This window comes from Condylostylus longicornis, unplaced genomic scaffold (genome assembly GCF_029603195.1).
Source record: "Condylostylus longicornis isolate FDR11 unplaced genomic scaffold, ASM2960319v2 ptg000030l, whole genome shotgun sequence".
NCBI lineage: Eukaryota > Metazoa > Arthropoda > Insecta > Diptera > Dolichopodidae > Condylostylus > Condylostylus longicornis.
In genome coordinates this window covers 4,322,965-4,343,787 of record NW_026577999.1, presented here as the reverse complement: position 1 = coordinate 4,343,787, position 20,823 = coordinate 4,322,965, and the positions used below count along the sequence as shown (strand labels likewise).

Genomic DNA, 20,823 nt, shown 5'->3' with positions numbered 1-20,823 from the left:
TTCGAACATTTTGAAATCATTTACAGAATGAAAAAAACTTAAAATGAATTTTGAACATTTGAAATTTTTAAACCTAACTTGTGCAATTATGATCATTTCAACATATCATATTGTACAAGTTAACATGAAGGAGTGAACTAAATCCTAACTTCTATTTCACATATATAGATACACCAGTGGTTAGTTAGTTAGTGAGAGAGGAGAGGCGGCACTCTCAACCTGACTACCGCTCAGCGCCAGGTCAGAAGGGCTATCGGCATCCCTTGACAACACACCTTTCCCCGCTCAGTCCATTGAAATCCGTTGTTTTGATCCGTTGAAAAAAGTTTAGCAGATCACATACAGCTGCTTCCGAAAGCTCCTCCAAGTCATCGAACCGATATCCTCTATAAATCATTTTCTTTTCCGCATCATAACAGGGCACTCGCACCGCAGATTGCGCATGTCGTCCACCATCCCGAAGTTATGGCATCGATGGGGAAATGCTCAGCCTACTAACCATCCTTCTTTCATCAACACTGTGTCGTCAAAACTAACCTGCTGCAACATTAAGATTCCCCCTTCTCAATATCAACAGTTTGCGTTTAAGTTGCAAGGCCCTTTTCATTGCACAGGTCTCCGCTCACCTTACCAAAGTCAGTTCTCCCTTCTTTTAGTTTCTTAATCTACAATGTTCTTCAATTCTACTAAGGGCAGAAACACCAACAAGCCCATGGTCGTCGCATAATGCGCTCAAGGACGTCTTTCACGGCTTTACCAACCCAGATGTGATAGTGCACGAAATTAGCGCTCCAGGAGTCACATAAATTCCTACGAATTAATGTATTTTCACATAAATTGTGACGAGTGATTACACGTAATTGTGATACACGAATAATTGTATATGAGTATTAGTATATAAAAATTACTAAACAAAGAAATATTTGTTATAATAAAAGAAATCCCGAAAGGACTTTTCAAGAAACTTTTCAACATTATTTATAATTTTAACTCTTAAGAATGCAATATAATATTAATGAGTATAGTGTTAATAGTGCGAACACGTGACATTTTTATAGTGCGATAGTGAAATGAAAGAAATTTATTTTAAAGTTATGAAAACTGTAGTTTTTTTTCTCTGTAATGCTATTAAATATAATGAAAGTTGCTCTTTGAAATTTCATCAGATCAAAATTTGAAAAAAATCAAAAGTTAATTAATTATAAAGTTAAAATATTTATGATCATAACTTTTATATTATGTATGTATAACAGTAAGGGATATAACAAAATTTGTGTTATACTTTCTGTATTTACACAGAGAAAAAATTATTAAAAATCATTTTCCAAAAATTTTTGATTGATTCTCATTTGAAGCCAAAATTTAGTAATTGTAAAGAAAATTATTAAAAGAAAAATTCAAGAAATATTCAAAAATATTTTAAAACACGTCTAAAATGGCGACAAACAAAAACTTATGCCAAATATTTAGATATTGGCTTCAATTTAATTACAAGATTTATTTTGTGCCAATTTTTATTTATCCTATAGAAGACAAATACGTCTATTCATATATATTATACATCTACATATATATATACATTTATTTTTAAATTAAATTATTAAAATTATATGTACATATATTATGTAAATACATACGGTGCCGTACATTAAAACGAAAACCGAAAAAATTTATTAAAAAAGAAATTTTTGGAAATGGAAGATTAATTATTAAAATGGATATTTTTTTTTTTTTTTGAAAAATTAGTTGGCTTAATAAAATAATTTATGGCAGAATAAACAGAGGTTGAGATTTGATTTATTCAATTTATTCAAGGTTAAAAGTTAATAATAATTAATTGATGATTATCTATGTATGTATGTATATTATCACCCAGAAAAATAAATTGTTATTTCGAGTATAAAGTTCTTAAACTCATTGAAAATATTATTTGTTGAGCCGGAGCCCATTTCCGAAACTGGACCAGGTAAAATGTGTGAGGTATTTAGAAGCGAAGTGGAGTAGAGAAAGTTCGAGCTGTGAGAGCGGATCCACGGCTTCTACAAGCAAAAGAATTTTTGGGCAATTAAAGTACGTATCGCTATGTTGCGATCATAAGGATGCCGAGAACTCATGTGAAAATTTCCATGGATTTCCCAACAAGATTTTGCAGGCTTCAGAAAACACATAGGTAAACAGGACTTAGGAATTGACAGATCTTGTAGATTTTGTGGGAATGAGCACATTCAGGATGAGCATAGCCAGACCACCATACACATTTACTGCTGAGTGTTCTTATGACCCATAAGAGGGACGGTTTTGGATGAACCTGGTGGGAATTCCTCCGGAAAAGTTTTTCATTGATATTGATGTGGTTTACTTGATTCACATTGTTATTGATTGTGGGTGCAATCGGGGGGATGGGACCACAATAGATCTCTTAGGTCGCGGTGCAACGTCGCCCCAATTTACTTTTCAAATTTAAATATTTTTTATGATCATTTCGCATCCAATAAATCGCTTAAAGTTAATGATTTTTTATTGATACGATTTCTCTACATATATAGCCAAGTATATTGTGTTTAAATACCAGGTCTTTAAAGCAGGAAGTCTCGGGTTCGAAATCTTTATATAAAAAACACTTATGCTTACGACGTCTTCCAGGCGAGCCACAATGTTTATGGAATTTTTAACCATAATAATTTAATTCTGTAACAAATCGTACCTAGGCTGAGCAGCTTTGACCAAAAATTGCAATGGAAGTCTGTTTTGCGAATGAGTAATTGATTTGATAACTGTCAAATTTACTTAGAAGTATAAAAATGGCAGAAATTCAAGAAATATTTTTCGTGCTTGAATTGAATTTCATTAAAAATAATTGCATTTGCTAACATTTGCTATTTAATGGGAAAAATTTTCTAATTATTAAAAAAAAAAAAAGAAATTTTATCATAGATCTTAACAAAATAAATGAAATTATTTTTTGGGTTCTTTTGTCCTTTTTTGGCATTTTAATTTTTTGCTTTTTAATTTCGTTTGTTTTTTTCGTACTCTAGAACAAAATTTTTGAAAATTCAATTTCTTCAACTTTCATTTTAATTCAATAAAATTTCATTATTCGGGTATTTTAATTTCAGTAAGAGCGATAAAAATTTTATTTATTAAATTGATTTTATTATTTTTTTTTTTTCTTTTCTCTTATATAGGAATTATTTACTGCGAAGACGTTTATCACGTGGACCCAATAAAATTGTTCTTTCAGCAAATGATTTTGTATTTCCAGTTGAAAATAGGAGGGTAAGTTTTATATTCTGTGTTATAAATATATAATGGTTATTTTCTCGATTTATTAGCAACTTTATATTAAATAAATTGCAGACACGTTCTAACAAAAATCAATAGAAAATTTTTATTTTAAAGAAAATCCGTGAATTTTAAAATGTTTAACAAGTTTAAATTTAAAGAAAAACTTTTCTCTGATTGTAGGACAATTTATTTTTCGAAATTACAAGGAAAAATTTAAAATCATCAATAATTTAATAAAAGTTGTGTAAAACTTGTAATTAAAATTTTTCAAAGGCAGCCGGACATTACGAATTGTTGATCGTGTATTTAAAAATCTCCCTGTTCCCAATGTGATTTTAAGACGTGAATTTTTAAACCAAATTTAAAATTAATTACAAAAATGTTCACATTAATTAAATAATTTTTTTTTCAAAATTAAAGATGAGCTTTCATAACATTTTTCAATTTAAATGCACAACATTACGAAAAATAATGAGGAAACTGTTGAAAAATTTTTCTTTCTAAAATTTAAAAAAATTACCACGTTTATACTTTTTAGAAAATATGTAGAAGCAAAAGTATCCTTTTACAGGATATGATCAGAATAATTAACAAAAATAGAAAATAGAAGGGTGTGTTGCGATAATGAAAAATAAGAAACAAATTCAATAAGGGGAAAGATACCAAATTTTAACCATTTTTGAATGGTTCAAGGATATTTTTTATGCGGTTTAGAAATTTATATTTTTTTTTTTCAAAATTTTAACTTCCTTAACGTGGTCAGCAAAATACTCACTCCAAGAACATTTAAAAATTTATCAGATCATCTGATAGTAGAGAAAGAGACTGACAGGCCCATAGACAAAAGAAAAAAGTCAAGTCGATAAATCAACACAGCCCTTGTTGAAAATACCGATTATTAAATTACTGTTAATTTTCGAAATATGAAAGTTTATTATGAAAACAATACCCTCCTTATAGAATGTAAAATGTTTCATACGAATATTCCTTTTTAGGTTGACGAAGGTATCGAAGCAATGTTATGCTGTTGGTTACAACAACTTCAAGAATTTGGTGGTCCAGAAGTTGATAAACCAGATTTATTAAAAGGTTCAATAGGTTCATTAAAAAATTTAGGTTTAGTACCAACAAGTGGTACTGGTACAGGAGGTCAAACTGGCAGTGGAACTGGTGGTACTGGTGGTGGTAAAACAACAAATTCTGGTAGTGGTAGTTTAGCACGTCATAATCCAACATTTATTGATATGAGAGCACGTTATAATGGTGATTTGGTACAATTAAAAGAAATACCAATGAATGGTTCTGTTGAATTAAAATCCAAAGCTATGGATTTACTTGTAATGGCACATGGTTTACGTCACGAAAATATAAATCCTTTAATAGGTAAGTTAAGAGAAAAATTTAATAGCTACCATTGATTTTATTCAAATAAGTTTTTTTTTTTTATTTTTGGATATCAAAAGTTAACAATTTTTTTTTTTTTTTTACCTCAATATTTATGAGATTAAAAAATGGAAAAATTTTTTTATAATGATTTGTAAATGAACGTATATACGAAAACGGAATAAAAAAATTTGTCAGCTTTTGTTACTCTCAAAATTTAAATGGAATTTTAGTATTCATCTGTGAAGGACTATAATATTGAATTTTCAATGATTTTTCCTTCTCTTTGAATTCTTTACCATAAAATATTGTTGTTGATTTTGGATTAAGTTAAAAATTATACTATAGTTTCCTTTTATGTTGCAATTCTTGTGTACCATGCAGGTTTATAGTTTATGCATTTCAAATGTTAAAAATCACTTGAATTATACAAAAATTGAAAATAAATTCAGCAATTTCCATTGAAAATTTTTTATGAGAAAATATTTTTCCATTTTTTGTTATACAATGAGTTTTATTTTTTTGTGTTAGATTCAGTTGCTTTTAATTTAATTTCGAACGGAATCATATTATAGTTACATTTGTATTAATAACCGGCACAATTATGGAGGAAAAAATTTAATGATTTCAAATTTATTTTCAATTAATTGTGCATTAATTTCATTGACTCCATATCGAAAATTTCGAAGAAGAATAATTTCGCAAAAAATTTAAATTATAAAAATTGTCATAAGAAATTTAATGGTATTAACTAATAACTAATTTGAATTAAAATATTATGGAATAACCGAGGGAAAAATACACTGAAATACTCGCAATAAAAATCTATTACAATCAACCTATTACGGTGCGCCAACTAGGATCTTACCAATACAACACATGACTGGAATTCCTTAATATTTTTCGAATAAGAATCAAGCATTCCTGCAGCATTCGATAATCAATTTTCTCTTCGCAGCCTTATTCAAAATTTATAAGGGTCATCATTTTCAAAGTCCCAATTTCCTAAGAACGTTTCTTAAATTAAAAACAGATGTATTAATCTATTATCTTAAGCATTTTTAAAGCTTCCAAATAATAATTGCAAATCAAATCGTTGGCCATACCTTTATAGGTTTTTGCTCTTCCGACTTATTTATGTGCCTGTTAAGCACAAATGCTATATACATAGGTACTTATAAAAAAATTTTTTACACTTTCAAATATTATTGACTGCAAACAGTCTAGATTTACTTAAATATATGAGTATTTTACAATACAAAACGTAAACGTATGTTTTATGTGCATAATATTATATTATAAGAGAGGGCAAGGATATTATACGAAAATTCTTAATAATTCTTAATCATTTTACTCTACGTTATAAAATAATTCTTTTTGGTTTTGGCAACATTTCTAAACATTAAAATTATATTATTATGAAAATTATTTTTTTTTATGTTATTATTCATATTTTACTTTAATTATTGTTATGCACATATGTTTTGCTTAATGGACTTTATAATAAAATTTTTAATACTAAGTAATAAATTCGAATATTATTTCAAGTATAAATTCCAAAAAACATAAGTTATTAAATGCTTTTATAAATCTCGGAAAAATTTGTTATACGAACCTATAGTCAACAATAATTAGTAAAGCAAATATTAAAATTGATTTTTATTCTCTTAAGACCGGTTTGATTTGGCCTTATTCTAACACTATTTAAATATTTTTGCTTTTCTTCAGGAAATCGTAGAACGTATTATGAATGTAAAGCTCATTTTAATGTAAAGAAAATTCCTCTGTGATGCTCTCAATAAATTTCTCTTTTGTTTCTCAAACACTTAAATTCTCTTTTGTTAAAATTGTTATGGGAATTCAGTTCAAATACTGTTTCAAAGCTCTCTCTCTTTCCGTCAATGTAGTGAGCATTACGTAATTCATACAATTGATCGCGATGTGATGTTTTGTAGAGAGTGGTTTGACGTTTTTGAAACGCATATTTTATTCTTAATTTTTTTCCTGTAAATTTTCAAGGAAATTAGTTTTGACAAAATTTGTATGAACGCACAAAATTCTTAGATTTTCTCAATAACTAAAAGAGAAGAACGGAGAGTGAATATTAAAAGCTTTAGTTGTACATTTTGTAAACCATCCTAGGTGAAACATAAAATTTAATGGTTTGTTAATTTTTTGACAAGAATACAAGCATTGCAGATTAATATTTTCATAAATATATTTTTATTACTTGTAAGATGCTATAAATTTACCATAAAAAAAAATATTTTATTACTAAATTAAAATACGAAAAATGCCATCGTTTACAAAATTTTGGTAAATCGCAAATATTTGTTATAAAATAATAACTTTATTTTCTCCAATATGGAATGGTCAATAAAATCTTAATACAAAGGAATTCTCCGATAAGATTAAAATATAATGATAAAAAAATTTATTTAAATATTGTTCTCTTCCATATCTTTCTAACACACCACTTAATTATTTTTATTAAACACATTCAATTTACTTTAGATTTTTTTATATTATAGGTTTAGTAATTAAAATATCTATATTAATATTATAATTCTTTATATTTGTATATATAGGTTGGTTAAGTGATCCATCTCGTACAGCAATGGTATTTGATTTTTGTTCACGTGGTTCATTACAAGATGTTTTAATTATGGATGAAATAAAATTAGATTGGTCATTTCGTTTAAGTTTATTAACTGATTTAGTTCGTGGTATGCGTTATTTACATTCAACACCGATACGTGTTCATGGTAGTTTAACATCACGTAATTGTGTTGTTGATGCACGTTGGGTATTAAAAATAACTGATTATGGTTTAGCAACATTTTATGAAGCACAAGGATTACCACCACAACATAAAAGTGCTAAAGAATTATTATGGACAGCACCAGAATTATTACGTAATACAAAAGGTCATAATAAATGTGGTACACAAATGGGTGATGTTTATTCATTTGGTATTATTATGCAAGAAGTTGTTGTACGTGGTGAACCATATTGTATGCTATCATTATCACCAGAAGAAATTATAACAAAAATAAAGAAACCCCCACCATTAATTAGACCATCGGTATCAAAAGGTGCAGCACCACCCGAAGCAATTAATATTATGAGACAATGTTGGGCTGAACAACCAGATATGAGACCGGATTTTATATCGTAAGTTAATAATGTTAAAGAAAAACGCTCAACTTAGACATTTTTTTCTATATTTTCAATTTATTTGAAATAAAAATCTTAAATGAATAAAGTTAGAACATGAATCTCATTCTCTAAACAATAACAATAAAATAGAAAAGGAAAGCAGAAGAAATAAATTTCGTCTTTACCAGTTTCTAATAAAATATAGAAAAAAGAAATAAAAAAAAATTAAATATTAAATCCTTTTTCTCCAGATTTGTTTAATTTCAAATAGAGAAAAACGTGCTTCAAAAATCTGTGACTGAATAGGATCGTGATAAGATAATCAAGAAATTTCCTAGTTCGTTATATTCCAATTTATATTACAAAACTTATACCCTTCAGCTCCATCATATTCTACGTAATGTATATACAGGATATATTAAAACTGTAGACCTATTACAGTTCCTTATAAGTCTATATAATTGGAAAAGAAGTCCATTAAAATTGTGTTAACTAAATTGTTGTATAACATTGAATTTTTGATGATAATTTAATTTTATTGATATTTTTTCATGAAAAATTATTACAAAAAAAAATTTTTTTGTTAAGCAAGAAAAAGAGAGAGAAGGCACACATTATAATTGTATATATCAAATAAGCAAGACTATATTAAATGAATATAAAATGGTGTCAGATGTTACAGTGAAAATTAAATTAAATTTTATATGATACTCTTTTGCTTTTTGTTTTTTTTTTATGAGAACTCTTAAAAAAGAAATTAAACAAATGAAAACATTAAATTAGATTTAAAGAAGTCAATTAACTTCTAATTAAATATTAAAATTAAGTTGTTGTTACCACAGAGTAGATAGATTTATACAAGAAAGCCCTTGAAATAAAATGAAATTACTCGTGGCTATACGCAATCTCTGAGGCAAAATTTCATTTTATGACTTCTATTTCTTTTTTAATTATATTTTAACAATAACATTTCATTTCAATATAGAAAATTTAATTAAATAGAATATAACATCTTCAAATACTAAAAAGAGGCTGAGAATATCGAAATATTATTCTTCATCTTTGCATACATTTAGGCGTCAATCAAATTTTATAGCAACAAAATCATCAGGAAATATAACTTTGTAATTTTTTATAAGATCTCGCACAATTTTATTAATACAATTTTTTCAAGTGCTCCTATATATTGACTTGGATTTTAAAATTCTATAAAGTTTATCCCAATAGGAAAGTACTGAGAAAATCTCTTAACACTCAACTTTATCGATAGCATTACAGTATAAAAATCTATAACACACAAATCAAATATTTTTGGACATTCAAAGATTCGACACGTGTCAGAAACTAAGAAAAAGTTTTACATTTTCAATTTTCAAAATTTAAATTTATTGTTTTTTTTTTTGAAAGAAAATTTTCCTTATTAAAATATAAATTTTATAAAATTTTCCATTTAAAATAATTAATTTTCAACGAAAAATAATTTAAAAAGAAATTTTGATTAATGAAAATCAGTAAAATTTTAATAGAAAATGTTTTAGTTAGTCATCAAACTTTTAATTGTCTTTAGACGGATAGAAACTTTTAATGAATCTCATAAAAAGTAGAGTAAAGTATAAACAGAAAATGAAACAAGGGAAAATACCATTAAATCAAAATTAGAAAAAATGCATATTTTATAACAAATTTGTGATTTTAAATTTTTAAGTGAACACTGAACGAAAAAAAAAATATTAAAGAAAGAAAAAGGAAACCGTCATAGTGAGAATTTGTAAATTTTGAAGTATTTTTCGTTATTCATAAAAATCATAAGAATTTTGTAAGCACAAGTATTTAAAAGGGACAATATTAACACCCAAATATATGTGACTATCTGTTAGATTGTGTGATTAGGTTGGGTTCCCGCGGCCACCGTAAATCTATACTTAGGCTTAAGTTCCCAACATTCAAATTCTCCAAGTCTATAGCCTACTGGAAGAAGTGAGATCTAAGAAATCTAGGTCTTGGGATCGTGCCACTGATTATGAGCAGAGAGGGTGGGTTACAGTTTCCTTCTTGTCCTTGTCATAAAAACCCTTATAAAGAACGTTTGAGGCGAGATCCAGTAGCACTCTTAGATATTTGACCACCGTAGACACCGGACGCAAATTAAATTTCAATAGTCTAGTAGATTGTACAATAACCGCCTTCCCAGTACAAATGATAAAGCCCTCAGCTTCAGTCCTCCTAGACACCGGACGCAAATTAAATTTCAGTAGTCTAGTAAATGGTACAATAACCGCCTTACCAGTACTAATGCTAAAGCCCTCAGCTTCAGTCCTCCTAGACATCGGATGCAAATTAAATTTCAATAGTTTAGTCCTCAGCTTGAGTTCAGTTCACGCCCCCTACTTTCTGTTAATTACGACGTCATCATATTCGCGCTTCACAACAACGACTAAATTTTGTAAGATCTAAGAGCTTCCTGCGTATTGCATTTATAAAGATCGGTTTATTACAGTTATTAGCTACATCTAAATTATTTACTTAGAGAAAATCGAAAAAGCACTCACCTGCGGAGTTCGTATTTTATCTTCCAAAGACTATGTTCATGATAAGTCTATGATAAGTTTCTCGTTCTTTTGCTTACGGTATTCAATGAGTTTCTCTATGTTCTATGGTCGACATTGTTCTGCTTCTCGGAAGAAATTTAATAGATTTATTACGCCACATAGTGCCGCACGCTATTTCAGATTTATGCGAGAAAACTCTTTTCTAAATGTGTTGCTTTTTTTAAATGTAAGAAGTTAAGGCAGTTATAATTATTTTTTATTTTCATAACTATAGCTCGGGACTGCCGGCTCCATCCAAATTTGTTTAACCTCGCAGCATAATATAGACACGAACTTCTCTAAAAGTTTATAAATTTGTCCTTAAGATATCATATCATATTTTATATTTTTAATATAATCCCTTATTATTTAATAATTTTACAGAGTTTATGAACGTTTTAAAATGTTAAATCATGGTAGAAAAGTGAATTTTGTTGATACAATGTTTCAAATGCTCGAAAAATATTCAAATAATTTGGAGGAGCTTATACGAGAACGTACTGAACAATTGGATATTGAAAGAAAAAAGACTGAACAATTATTGAATAGAATGTTACCCAGGTAATAAATAAAATCTCCATTTTCCCTTACAAAATAACAATAACAGAATTTTCTTTTATATTTCTTGTTATTTTTCTTGTTTCATTGCATTTATTGCCGCCAACGTCATATTAAATGAATCAAATAATAAATGAAAAATTTTTATTTGCTTCCGTATCGAATGTGAAATATAAAAAAAAAAACGAAAATCTTTTGGGAAATACTCAATAAAAATCCTTGAATATCAACCGCACTTTTGTGTCAAATTATTGCCAACAATAAAAAACAAAAACACAAATAATTGTCGTATGCATTTATTTGTACAATAAAAGCTCTGTCGCTGAAAAACTTAAAATGGGTTTGGCTGTGGATCCTGAAGAATTTTCGGATGTAACAATATATTTTAGTGATATCGTTGGTTTTACAACGATTGCAGCACATTGTAGTCCTGTTCAAGTGGTGGATTTATTAAATGATCTATATACAATATTTGATGCTACAATAAATGCATACAATGTATATAAGGTAAGTACATATACTGTAAATATATAGGATGATTCAGTAATTTGTGATTTATCAAGTACTACCGTATTAGGTAACAAAAATTGGTAAAATTTTTATTTAAAACTAGATGTCAAATTTCATATATAAGTTCCCTACTAGTTTTCAAAAATTATTTGTTTGAAGTCTCTATATCTTTTTTCAAGTGAACTTGAAACAAATCCAAAAAAAAATTGGATAAGTATAGAAGGTTTTTGAAATTTTCTTAGTATCTCTGCATCTCTCCCAAGAAGTAGACAGTAAATCTCATCTATCACCTTCCTTTTCTCTAAGCGATGGTATATATCAAATAATTTATTATTCAAGCACCCTGTATCGTTGTTCTGATACATACTGTGTATAATATGGACACATACATACTAACATAGTAAATATTATTTTTTGTAACTTCATGTAATTACTTATAAAAATTATTTTATTTTTGAACGCAAGCTTGTGTATTTTTTCGGTTATCTTTGCCAAAATAATGACAATACATAATATACATACTATGTGTATGATAAAATATATGAAATTCGAAATTATTTCCGAAAAATTCAAAGAAAAACTTTTTTAAATTTGTACATTTTACAGTTGGTAAGATTTTATCCGCAATTTATATTATTTATTCAACTACTTGATAATGCACGCGACATATGTGTCACATTCAATAAATTTGCATAATAATTACAATAAACTCACTTAAATAATTGGCAGTACATTTAAAAATATTTTGTCCAAATAAATTTATAAATGAAATTATATAAATTTTTAATAAAAATAAAATAAATTGTATCTGTTACATAACACGAATTGTCATTGTTATTACAAAATATTTCGAATTCATCCGGATCCGGATTCTTATTAGTTTTCAAATGATAGAATAATGATATATAAATAGATAAAAAGAAAGCTGTCCAAACTATTCCAAAATCCCAAGACAAAACATAAGAAGAATTACTGAAAAAACAAAGAGAGAAGGCCTCTTAAGAGGCGAACTGTAGTGAAGGTATACTTTGATTTTGCTCATAACTAGTTGTTAGTCTTAAGAAAGGAGTGAAAATATTTGTTAATTTACATTAAGTAATTCCTTTCCGAAGCAAAATTTTGTTCAATTTTATATGATTCATGAATAACAATGAAATTTATATTATTCCCCTATAAATATGCAATGTTATTTTTTTTTAAATATTTGCAATATTATTGTACCTATTTAGCTATATATATATTGTAGCTATATTGTACACATTTTAAAAAAATCATAATCTTATAATTACAAGTGAATAATCGAAAACTATTTTTAAATTCAAAAAAAAAAAGGTTGAAACTATAGGTGATGCTTACATGGTTGTTAGCGGTTTACCAGTCAGAATACCAGATCACGCTGAACAAATTGCAACAATGGCCTTAGATCTATTACATCAAAGTGGTAGCTTTAAAGTAAAACATTTACCTGGCGTACCATTACAATTAAGAATTGGATTACATACTGGTCCATGTTGTGCTGGTGTAGTTGGATTAACAATGCCTCGTTATTGTTTATTTGGTGATACAGTAAATACAGCTTCAAGAATGGAATCTACAGGTGAATATTTTTTCTTTTTATTTTTGATTATTTTGGTATGAATTTATTCTGGAATGAATATTAGTTATAAAATATAAACCACTTAATTACCCATATAACAATAACTCGCAGTTCCTTAAGAAATTACTGAAAATTGGTCCGGTTTCTTATTAACTATTTTGGTTAAACACAATAAATTTGACTACCAGCCCATGACTAATGCAAAATAAATTTTAAAATAATTTTTTTAAGTTTTCTTTTTCTTCCAATTCAAGTTTAAAATTTAAGTTTAACCTTGACTTTTAACTGTAATAAAAAATTATAAAAAACAAGTAATTTTTTTTCTTCTCAAAACCTTACAAATGTATTTATATAATATGCTAGACCAGGTATTATAATATACTTAAAAAAACCGAAGCAATCTATACATTTTATCAACACGTACGAACCTCAGCAACAAGATTTTGAAAATTTTTTTATAAATTATTTTAAAAATTTATTAAGGGTCGCTTATCCTTAACCTGAAAATTCACTTTCACCATCGAATACAATATATCCTTTGAATATTATTATTAAGCAAATTGAGATTAAACCTCGTAAAACAGCATCTTTCCTTGAAAAGACTTAAAGCACTGTAAAAGAAATCATCATCAAAAACAATTAAGACGCCGGACAGCAAGTATCGGACAGTCACAGAATATATGCGCGGTGGTTTCATAACTGTCCCCAAAAAATCTGAACAGAAGGGAGCCTGATTTCCCCAGCCTATGCTGGTGATATTTTACTAATATTTTGCACAACCATAAGGCTTTTATAGCTCTCCCGATGGCCCCGTCTATATAGGCATTCCAGGAAAAGGAATCATCCAGGGTTACCTCCAGATATCTCACCGACTTAGAGTCACCAATACGTTCTTCAAACAGAATTTATTAATCAAACAGAATAAGAGGGCTCGTTAATTTATCCCTACTTCAAAGTCTGGTGAAGGCAACCGGAGCTTTTGCTCGGGTTTATATTTAACCCCTCGCATATGCACCACTCTTCCACGACACGTAGATTTTACTGTAGAAAATCAGCAGAAACCGTACTTCTCACATTTTTCCGATATGAAGGAGGCCACATGGTCGGTGTAACCGACCATGTCGTAGAGGGCAGTGATCAAATCATCCATCACAATGGACTACAGGAGGGGTGAAAGAATCCCGCCTTGTAGACACCATTGTTGCAGTGGAAATAAAGAGTAATTCGTCAGCTATAATGGATTTAATGACCCCATCTTGTAGCATCAGTTATTAAAAGCACATTCAATATTAAGGAAGCAGCAACTATTACCTATGGTACATACTGCGGCTCATGTTTACTGCTGTATATAAATAAAAGTAGGCGCTCACCCTTTTTATTTATATGCCAAGGCGGTATGGAGAGCATTAGCATTACTTCCTGTTGTCAATTGAAAGTTCCTCCTTCCATTGAAGTTCACTAGTTCCTTCAATTGTTCGTCTAGATGGACACAGTCACCAGGGATATAGAAATACCAGAGAAATATTGTTTCTTCCCCCTGATCTCCAACTTCTTTAGTTTTTCATCAGTTTCTTGAATCAGAGGTCCCATTGAATCGAAGTCACTGCATTTTCTTCTACCAGCATGAGAAGAGGTTCTTCTTTTGTGTCGGTAAAAATGAGCTCTGGTTGAGAAGACCCTTTTATCCTTGTTGTCGTTCTCTTGTTGCCATTGTTGTCCTTCCTTTTGTTGTTGCCATTGTTATTTTTGGGTTTTTGTTTAGCTTTTTTGGTTTTTTTTTCTGCGGGAAAGTGCCGTGACCCATGGCAGAGCCCGTTATACTATGGGAAGGCTAATTTAAACTGGAGGGTGCCTAGTTGGGTAAGCTTTGTTTTAGCCACGAAGTCCTAGATATATACTGTTCCACCTTGACTTGGGACACCTGCCATTACCTGACGTACACAGATATCAGGTTGGAACTCACAGAACAAGGGCACTATATGGCCACGACACGAATGTAACTTTATTCGTTTCAATCACCTTTTTATGTTCCGCCATTACTGGGATCCGGCACATGAAGTTCACAGTGCGATTTTGAGTCCCGCCAGAGTGAAATTAATAAACACATTTTTTCCAATATTATAGAAAATATGCTTAAACGGAAAATATATATATGTAAATGAAAATAATACCAGATACTAAAACTTTTTTTATCAAAAATATTTTAGAAAAATCAGTTTTAGTTTTTCTACATATGCCTTACATATACAATGCTAACATTTAAGATTAATAGTAGAGAAATCCTTAAATGATTCATAAAGGAAAATAGTTTTCCTTTCTTTATTTATTTTTATCACCTACCTTATATAGTACATACATCCATATACACATAAAAGAATAGCATCAGTCGATTTCAAATTCTCCAATAAACGAGGTTTTTATATAGTCAAAATTTTTGAACCCTTATGTTTTAGCACTCGTATTATTATTATATTCACAAAAGTTTTATATATACACAAGAAAGTTTTTTCATATAAATAAAAAATATTTTCAATTTTGTTTTTTGTTCCTTCAGGATCTTCATCACGTATTCATATGTCAGAAGCAACTCGTGATCGTCTAGAAAAAGCTGGTGGTTATAGTATTGAAGCAAGAGGTCCAATCGAAATCAAAGGTAAAGGACTAATGAATACATTTTGGTTATTAAGTAAAAAAGGATTTGATAAACCATTACCGGTACCACCACCTATTGGGTAAGTTTTATTTTAATTAAAATCTCATTAATTATTATATTAGTTATGTATATGTATGTATTTATATAATTTATATATTTATAATAATATTATGTATATAAAAACTAATGACTTTAATAATTAAGTAGAATTTCAAAAGTCAAACCACTTACAATTATTTTATAATTCTTTTCTTCCTCTTTGCTTCCATCCATAACGTGAATTTTATTTATACAGTGAATCTCATGGGTAAGTATATTGTTATCCATCTTCGGTTGCTCATTTTTTTTTGTATATTTTTTGTTTTATTTTAAAATTTATTGAATAATAACGAACAACGATAATTGATAGAGAAAAATATATTAAATGTCAGAATCAGATGGAAAATATTATAAAATAATAATCATGTCGTATTAAATTACTAAATAAAACCTTGTAATGAGTATACTATACAGATATATGGTGAAAAATATTCTTCTAATAATTAAAAAGAATATGAATGTTCTTATCGTGAAATTAAAAAGTATAGCACCCTCACTAGCCCCCTCCGTTTATAGTTTGACTCTAATATTTCTCTTTTATAATGAAAAACACAAGCATTTTTTTTTTGTATAAATGAAAATTTTGTTTTTTTAGACCACAACAATTAGAATCCCATTTGGAGGGGGATGATATTATTGAAGCATCATTAATAGGAATCGAAGAAACGTCATAGCAAATGCATTCGTACACCGCCGTGTAAGATGATATATCCTTATTTTCAATTAAATATAGATGGTTTTCTCTTATTGACTACAACATAATATGTTTTTCATTTTAATAATATTATTTTCACTACAACTCTTATATGTATATGTATATGTATATATAAAGATTTAAAACCGTATATATTCTCTTTTCTGAATTTCACTTTTTTTCAAAAGTTTAAAATTAATTATGTTATTCTTATTACTATATTTGTTTTTTTCTCTAAAAGTTTGCTTTCATCTTTTCCTTGTTGTTAATATCTAAAAAAAGCAAAAAAATATCTTTAAGGGTCCTTTTTATTAAAACTTTTAATAATTTTTCGTTTTTTCAAATTACTTAAGAAAAAATAATTAAAGAAAGTTTTTATTCTCTCTCAACAGTCTTGATGAATCACTTGTTAATAAGTGCATTACATTACAAAGTTCACCATTAACATCTAATATTACAACAACTGGAATATCACAAATGCCATCATCAATATCAAATGCTACAACAATACCAAATAATATTAATTTAAGTGGTCATGGACGTTTAACAAATGCCAATAGTACAAATCCATCATCAAGTCAATCATCATCATTAGCTGGTGAATCAGTTGAAGTTAAAGTTGAAATAACACCGCCAACAAATACAAATGAAACTCCTATAAATATAATGTTATCAAATTCATATTCATTAGATTCATCTACAACAATAAATTTAAGTCCAAATATTATATCGATAAATAGTGGTGTACCTGGTAGTGTTGGTAGTAGTGATGTATCATCAACAAAATCAATTAGCCCACAAACACGTAAATTATCAGAATTACAAACTGTTACAGAAAATCTTTTAATACCAGGTTCATTTAATCGTATGCCAGCATCAACATCCTCATCATCATCAAGAATATATAAACGTTTTGAAGAAATTATGGATTTAAGTTTACCATATAATAGTTATAAATGTTTAAGTCCATCCGAAAATAATTTATCACAATTTATGGACGGTAAATATATATATGGAGCACATCATGGTAATATAGGTGGTAGTAGTATTGGTGTTGCTGGTGTCGGTGGTAGTAGTAGCGGTGGTGGTACATCTGGTATGTGTGGTGGTATCGGCGGTGGAAGTATTAAACATTATGATAATAAACCAGGTTCAAGTCGCCTACTAAGACGTCAATTTAGTTTAGATAAAGATGATGCACCATCATCAAATCAATTACAGCAATTACATGCAGCTGCAGCATCAATACAACAAGCTTTAAATACATCAAATCAATCAGTATCACAAACAAATAATTATAATACATTAACAACTACTGGTGGACATAAACAAACCTTAGATATACCAATATTACAAGAGAATCGTTGGAGTCCAAAAGGACAATTGGGTAGATTACATAAACAAAATTCACAATCAATTAATCAAGATTTAGAAAAAATTGAAGAAATTCCAATGTCACCATCAAGTTCATCACAACAACATAGCGGCAGTATTGATAGTAATTTAAATCGCAGTCCAACAAATAGTTATACTAGTGAATTTATAAATAATGAACGTAAAAATAGTGAAAATAATGGAAATAATACTAGATCTCCAGGACATGATAATCTTCAAAAAAGACCTAATCAAGAAATTACATTGAATGTTGAAAATTTAGTGCATAGATAGGAAACAATTTAAAAAAAAAAAATCAAATTTAAAAAATGAACAGGTAATATAAAATTACGTGTACGGGAAGAAATTTTAAAGAAATTCTAAATATTTTAACAAAAAATTTTATTTCCTTACCTTCTTTAATTTACTATTGGTACAGGGGAGCAAAATCACCTACATTTTATGACTAAATAAAATTTGGTTTTTATCACTCCTGTACTATACCAGATTTTAACACTAACAAAAATACTAAAGTTATGTGACATTTTTCCAAATTTCTACTATCATTATTCTAAAATAACCTAACAGATGGCGTTAGTTGCCATTTTTAACATTATTTATTTATTTCTAACCACCACAACCCTCCTGTTACGTTAAAGTATTTTTGATTTAAAATAATAATAATTGTTAATTCAAAAGAGCAATACTGTTAATTTAACAGTAAAAAAGTTTATTGTACCGTTAATTTTTTCTGTAATTAAAAATTTATTTTTCATATTTAAATTCTTCCAAACCAGGGAAATTTTAATAAATTAGAATGTGTCAAAAAATATTTATTAAGCGGGACGATATGAAAAATGTCATTATTTACTGTATTCTATAATATACTCGTACTAAAACTATAAAAGAAACTATTTTAGAATTAAAAAATAAAATTAAAAACTATTTATTAAGTAGTAAAAAAAATGGTTAAATTTTTTTTAGAAAATTTTAACCAAAAATCGTCGGCATCTTAGTTTAAAAAAAAAAATGGGGAATAAAGAATGATTAAATTTTTAAAGTTTGACATTTATGGAAAAGCGGTATGTGCACGAAAGCTTTATTTTTAAGTCTCCGTCAAAACAAAACAAAATTAAAAAATATTTAAAACTAATTTAATTTTATTTTTTCGTTGTTACTAGCAAATAGAATAATTAATTATGAAAAAATTAGTTCATTTTTAAAATTTATTAAAATTTTAATGTTGCTGTGTATAAAATAAAATTATGTCTAAAATATATTTAACAAAATGTGAAAATATTTATGATTAAAAGTTACGAGAAAAAAAATAAAATACTTAAAAGTACTTACTCTTATTGTGAATAAATTGAAATTAAATTGAAAAAATTTTAGAAAACCAACAAAAAATGAAAATTATTAAATGTAAAAGAAATAAAAAATATTTGAGAAAAAAACTAAAAATAAAAAAAATTTTAAATAAATTCAAATAGCTTTATTAGACGTAATGAAAATTCTTTTTAAGAGGAAAAAAAATAGTTTTTTTTTTTATTTTAACAACAAAAATGAATTTTTTTTTTAACAAAATTTAAAATTAAAAAAATACATTGTAGCTAATTGTAAGTTAAAAATTATTAATTGTATTTTAGGTGTAAAATTTAAAATATGTTGTAAAATTTCTCAAATTATTTATTTATGAGCCTTAGAATACCCGGAAACCAATTTGTATCTCTATATAAAATAGAAATATTTTCATAATTTACAAAAAATATAAATATCGTGAATAATTTTTAAATATTTTTATTCCAATCACTTATTTTGCTATTGTGAACTTATTTATATTTTTTTTTTTAATGTATAGATGACAATTTATTTGATAGATTGCAAGTGAGTTATATATATAAGTAGTAGTAATGTGCGAATACTAGCTACTCGTTAATTCGAGGACATAAAAAAACTGGTTACTTGTGAGTCAAAAATATGTACTCGTTACTCAATACTCATTAATAATTTTTTCAATAGTAATTTCATGTTCTTAGCAATCTGACAGATTCGAATATAATTTTTTATTCGTGTCACTTTTGTTATTTGAGTATGTGTACGTAAAACCTGGTAAATAAACTAATCAGAATGTGACAATTTCGTATTAGAATGTGGTGTTGTTGTGCAAGTGCGATTATTAAGTGAGATATTTTTAATTTCATTAAAACTATAATTATAACTAAATTAATATTTCGTATTTATATATTAAATACTTATATACAATGGAGAAAACCATTAAAGTAACCAAAGAAGTAACAAGTATTCATGAATACCAGAAATTTGAACTTTTCAAGAAAATTATTATTCAAGTCCTTCTTATCAGAATCGCTCTTCCTAAAATTCAACTGTATTCTTGTTGAATTCCGGGTGTTCTGGAGTTAGTCACTTATTCAAGCTTCTTTATTTATATGTTTGAACCACATTCTTAATTTCAATTTGAATGCAATCAGCAATTGGCAAGAAGTATTTTAAAAAATTTTTCATAATTTTTACTTAGTTATTCATTTTTTTAAAATTATATTGAAACCGTTATAATATTATATAGATACATATTTAGTGGAACAACAAAAAAAAAAAAATTTTAGAAAATAGTAAAGAAATTAACAAAAAAATAAAGAAAATATAAAAGTTTATATAAGATTTTGTGTCAAAATCATTTCAACATTAAAATCAACTTAGATAAAATTAGATATTACATAGGTACTTATATAGAATTTTAGGACTAAAAATACATTAATATTATTTTATATATATATATATATGTATGTATAGTTAAGAGATTTTGTGTAAAAGAAAACAAGAGCCAAATAACATTAAAATTAATATTTAAAAAAACCATAATAGTTAAACCCATAGCCCAAAGATCACAATTGATTAATTTAAT

General features: G+C 27.5%; 1 protein-coding gene across 1 annotated transcript in view; it reads left to right on the top strand.

Annotated features, from left to right (window-relative positions):
• LOC129608109 (uncharacterized) overlaps window positions 1-19,346 on the top strand; it is a 158,415-nt gene extending 139,069 nt beyond the window's left edge. The window contains exons 8-17 of the mRNA XM_055519433.1: window positions 3,186-3,276; window positions 4,281-4,668; window positions 7,257-7,842; window positions 10,800-10,976; window positions 11,288-11,480; window positions 12,816-13,080; window positions 15,635-15,812; window positions 16,029-16,040; window positions 16,919-16,972; window positions 17,075-19,346. Coding sequence (XP_055375408.1) covers window positions 3,186-3,276; window positions 4,281-4,668; window positions 7,257-7,842; window positions 10,800-10,976; window positions 11,288-11,480; window positions 12,816-13,080; window positions 15,635-15,812; window positions 16,029-16,040; window positions 16,919-16,972; window positions 17,075-18,194 — 3,064 coding nt within the window. The 3' untranslated portion in view covers window positions 18,195-19,346. The remainder of the gene's footprint in view (window positions 1-3,185; window positions 3,277-4,280; window positions 4,669-7,256; window positions 7,843-10,799; window positions 10,977-11,287; window positions 11,481-12,815; window positions 13,081-15,634; window positions 15,813-16,028; window positions 16,041-16,918; window positions 16,973-17,074) is intronic.
• Window positions 19,347-20,823: the final 1,477 nt, after the last annotated feature.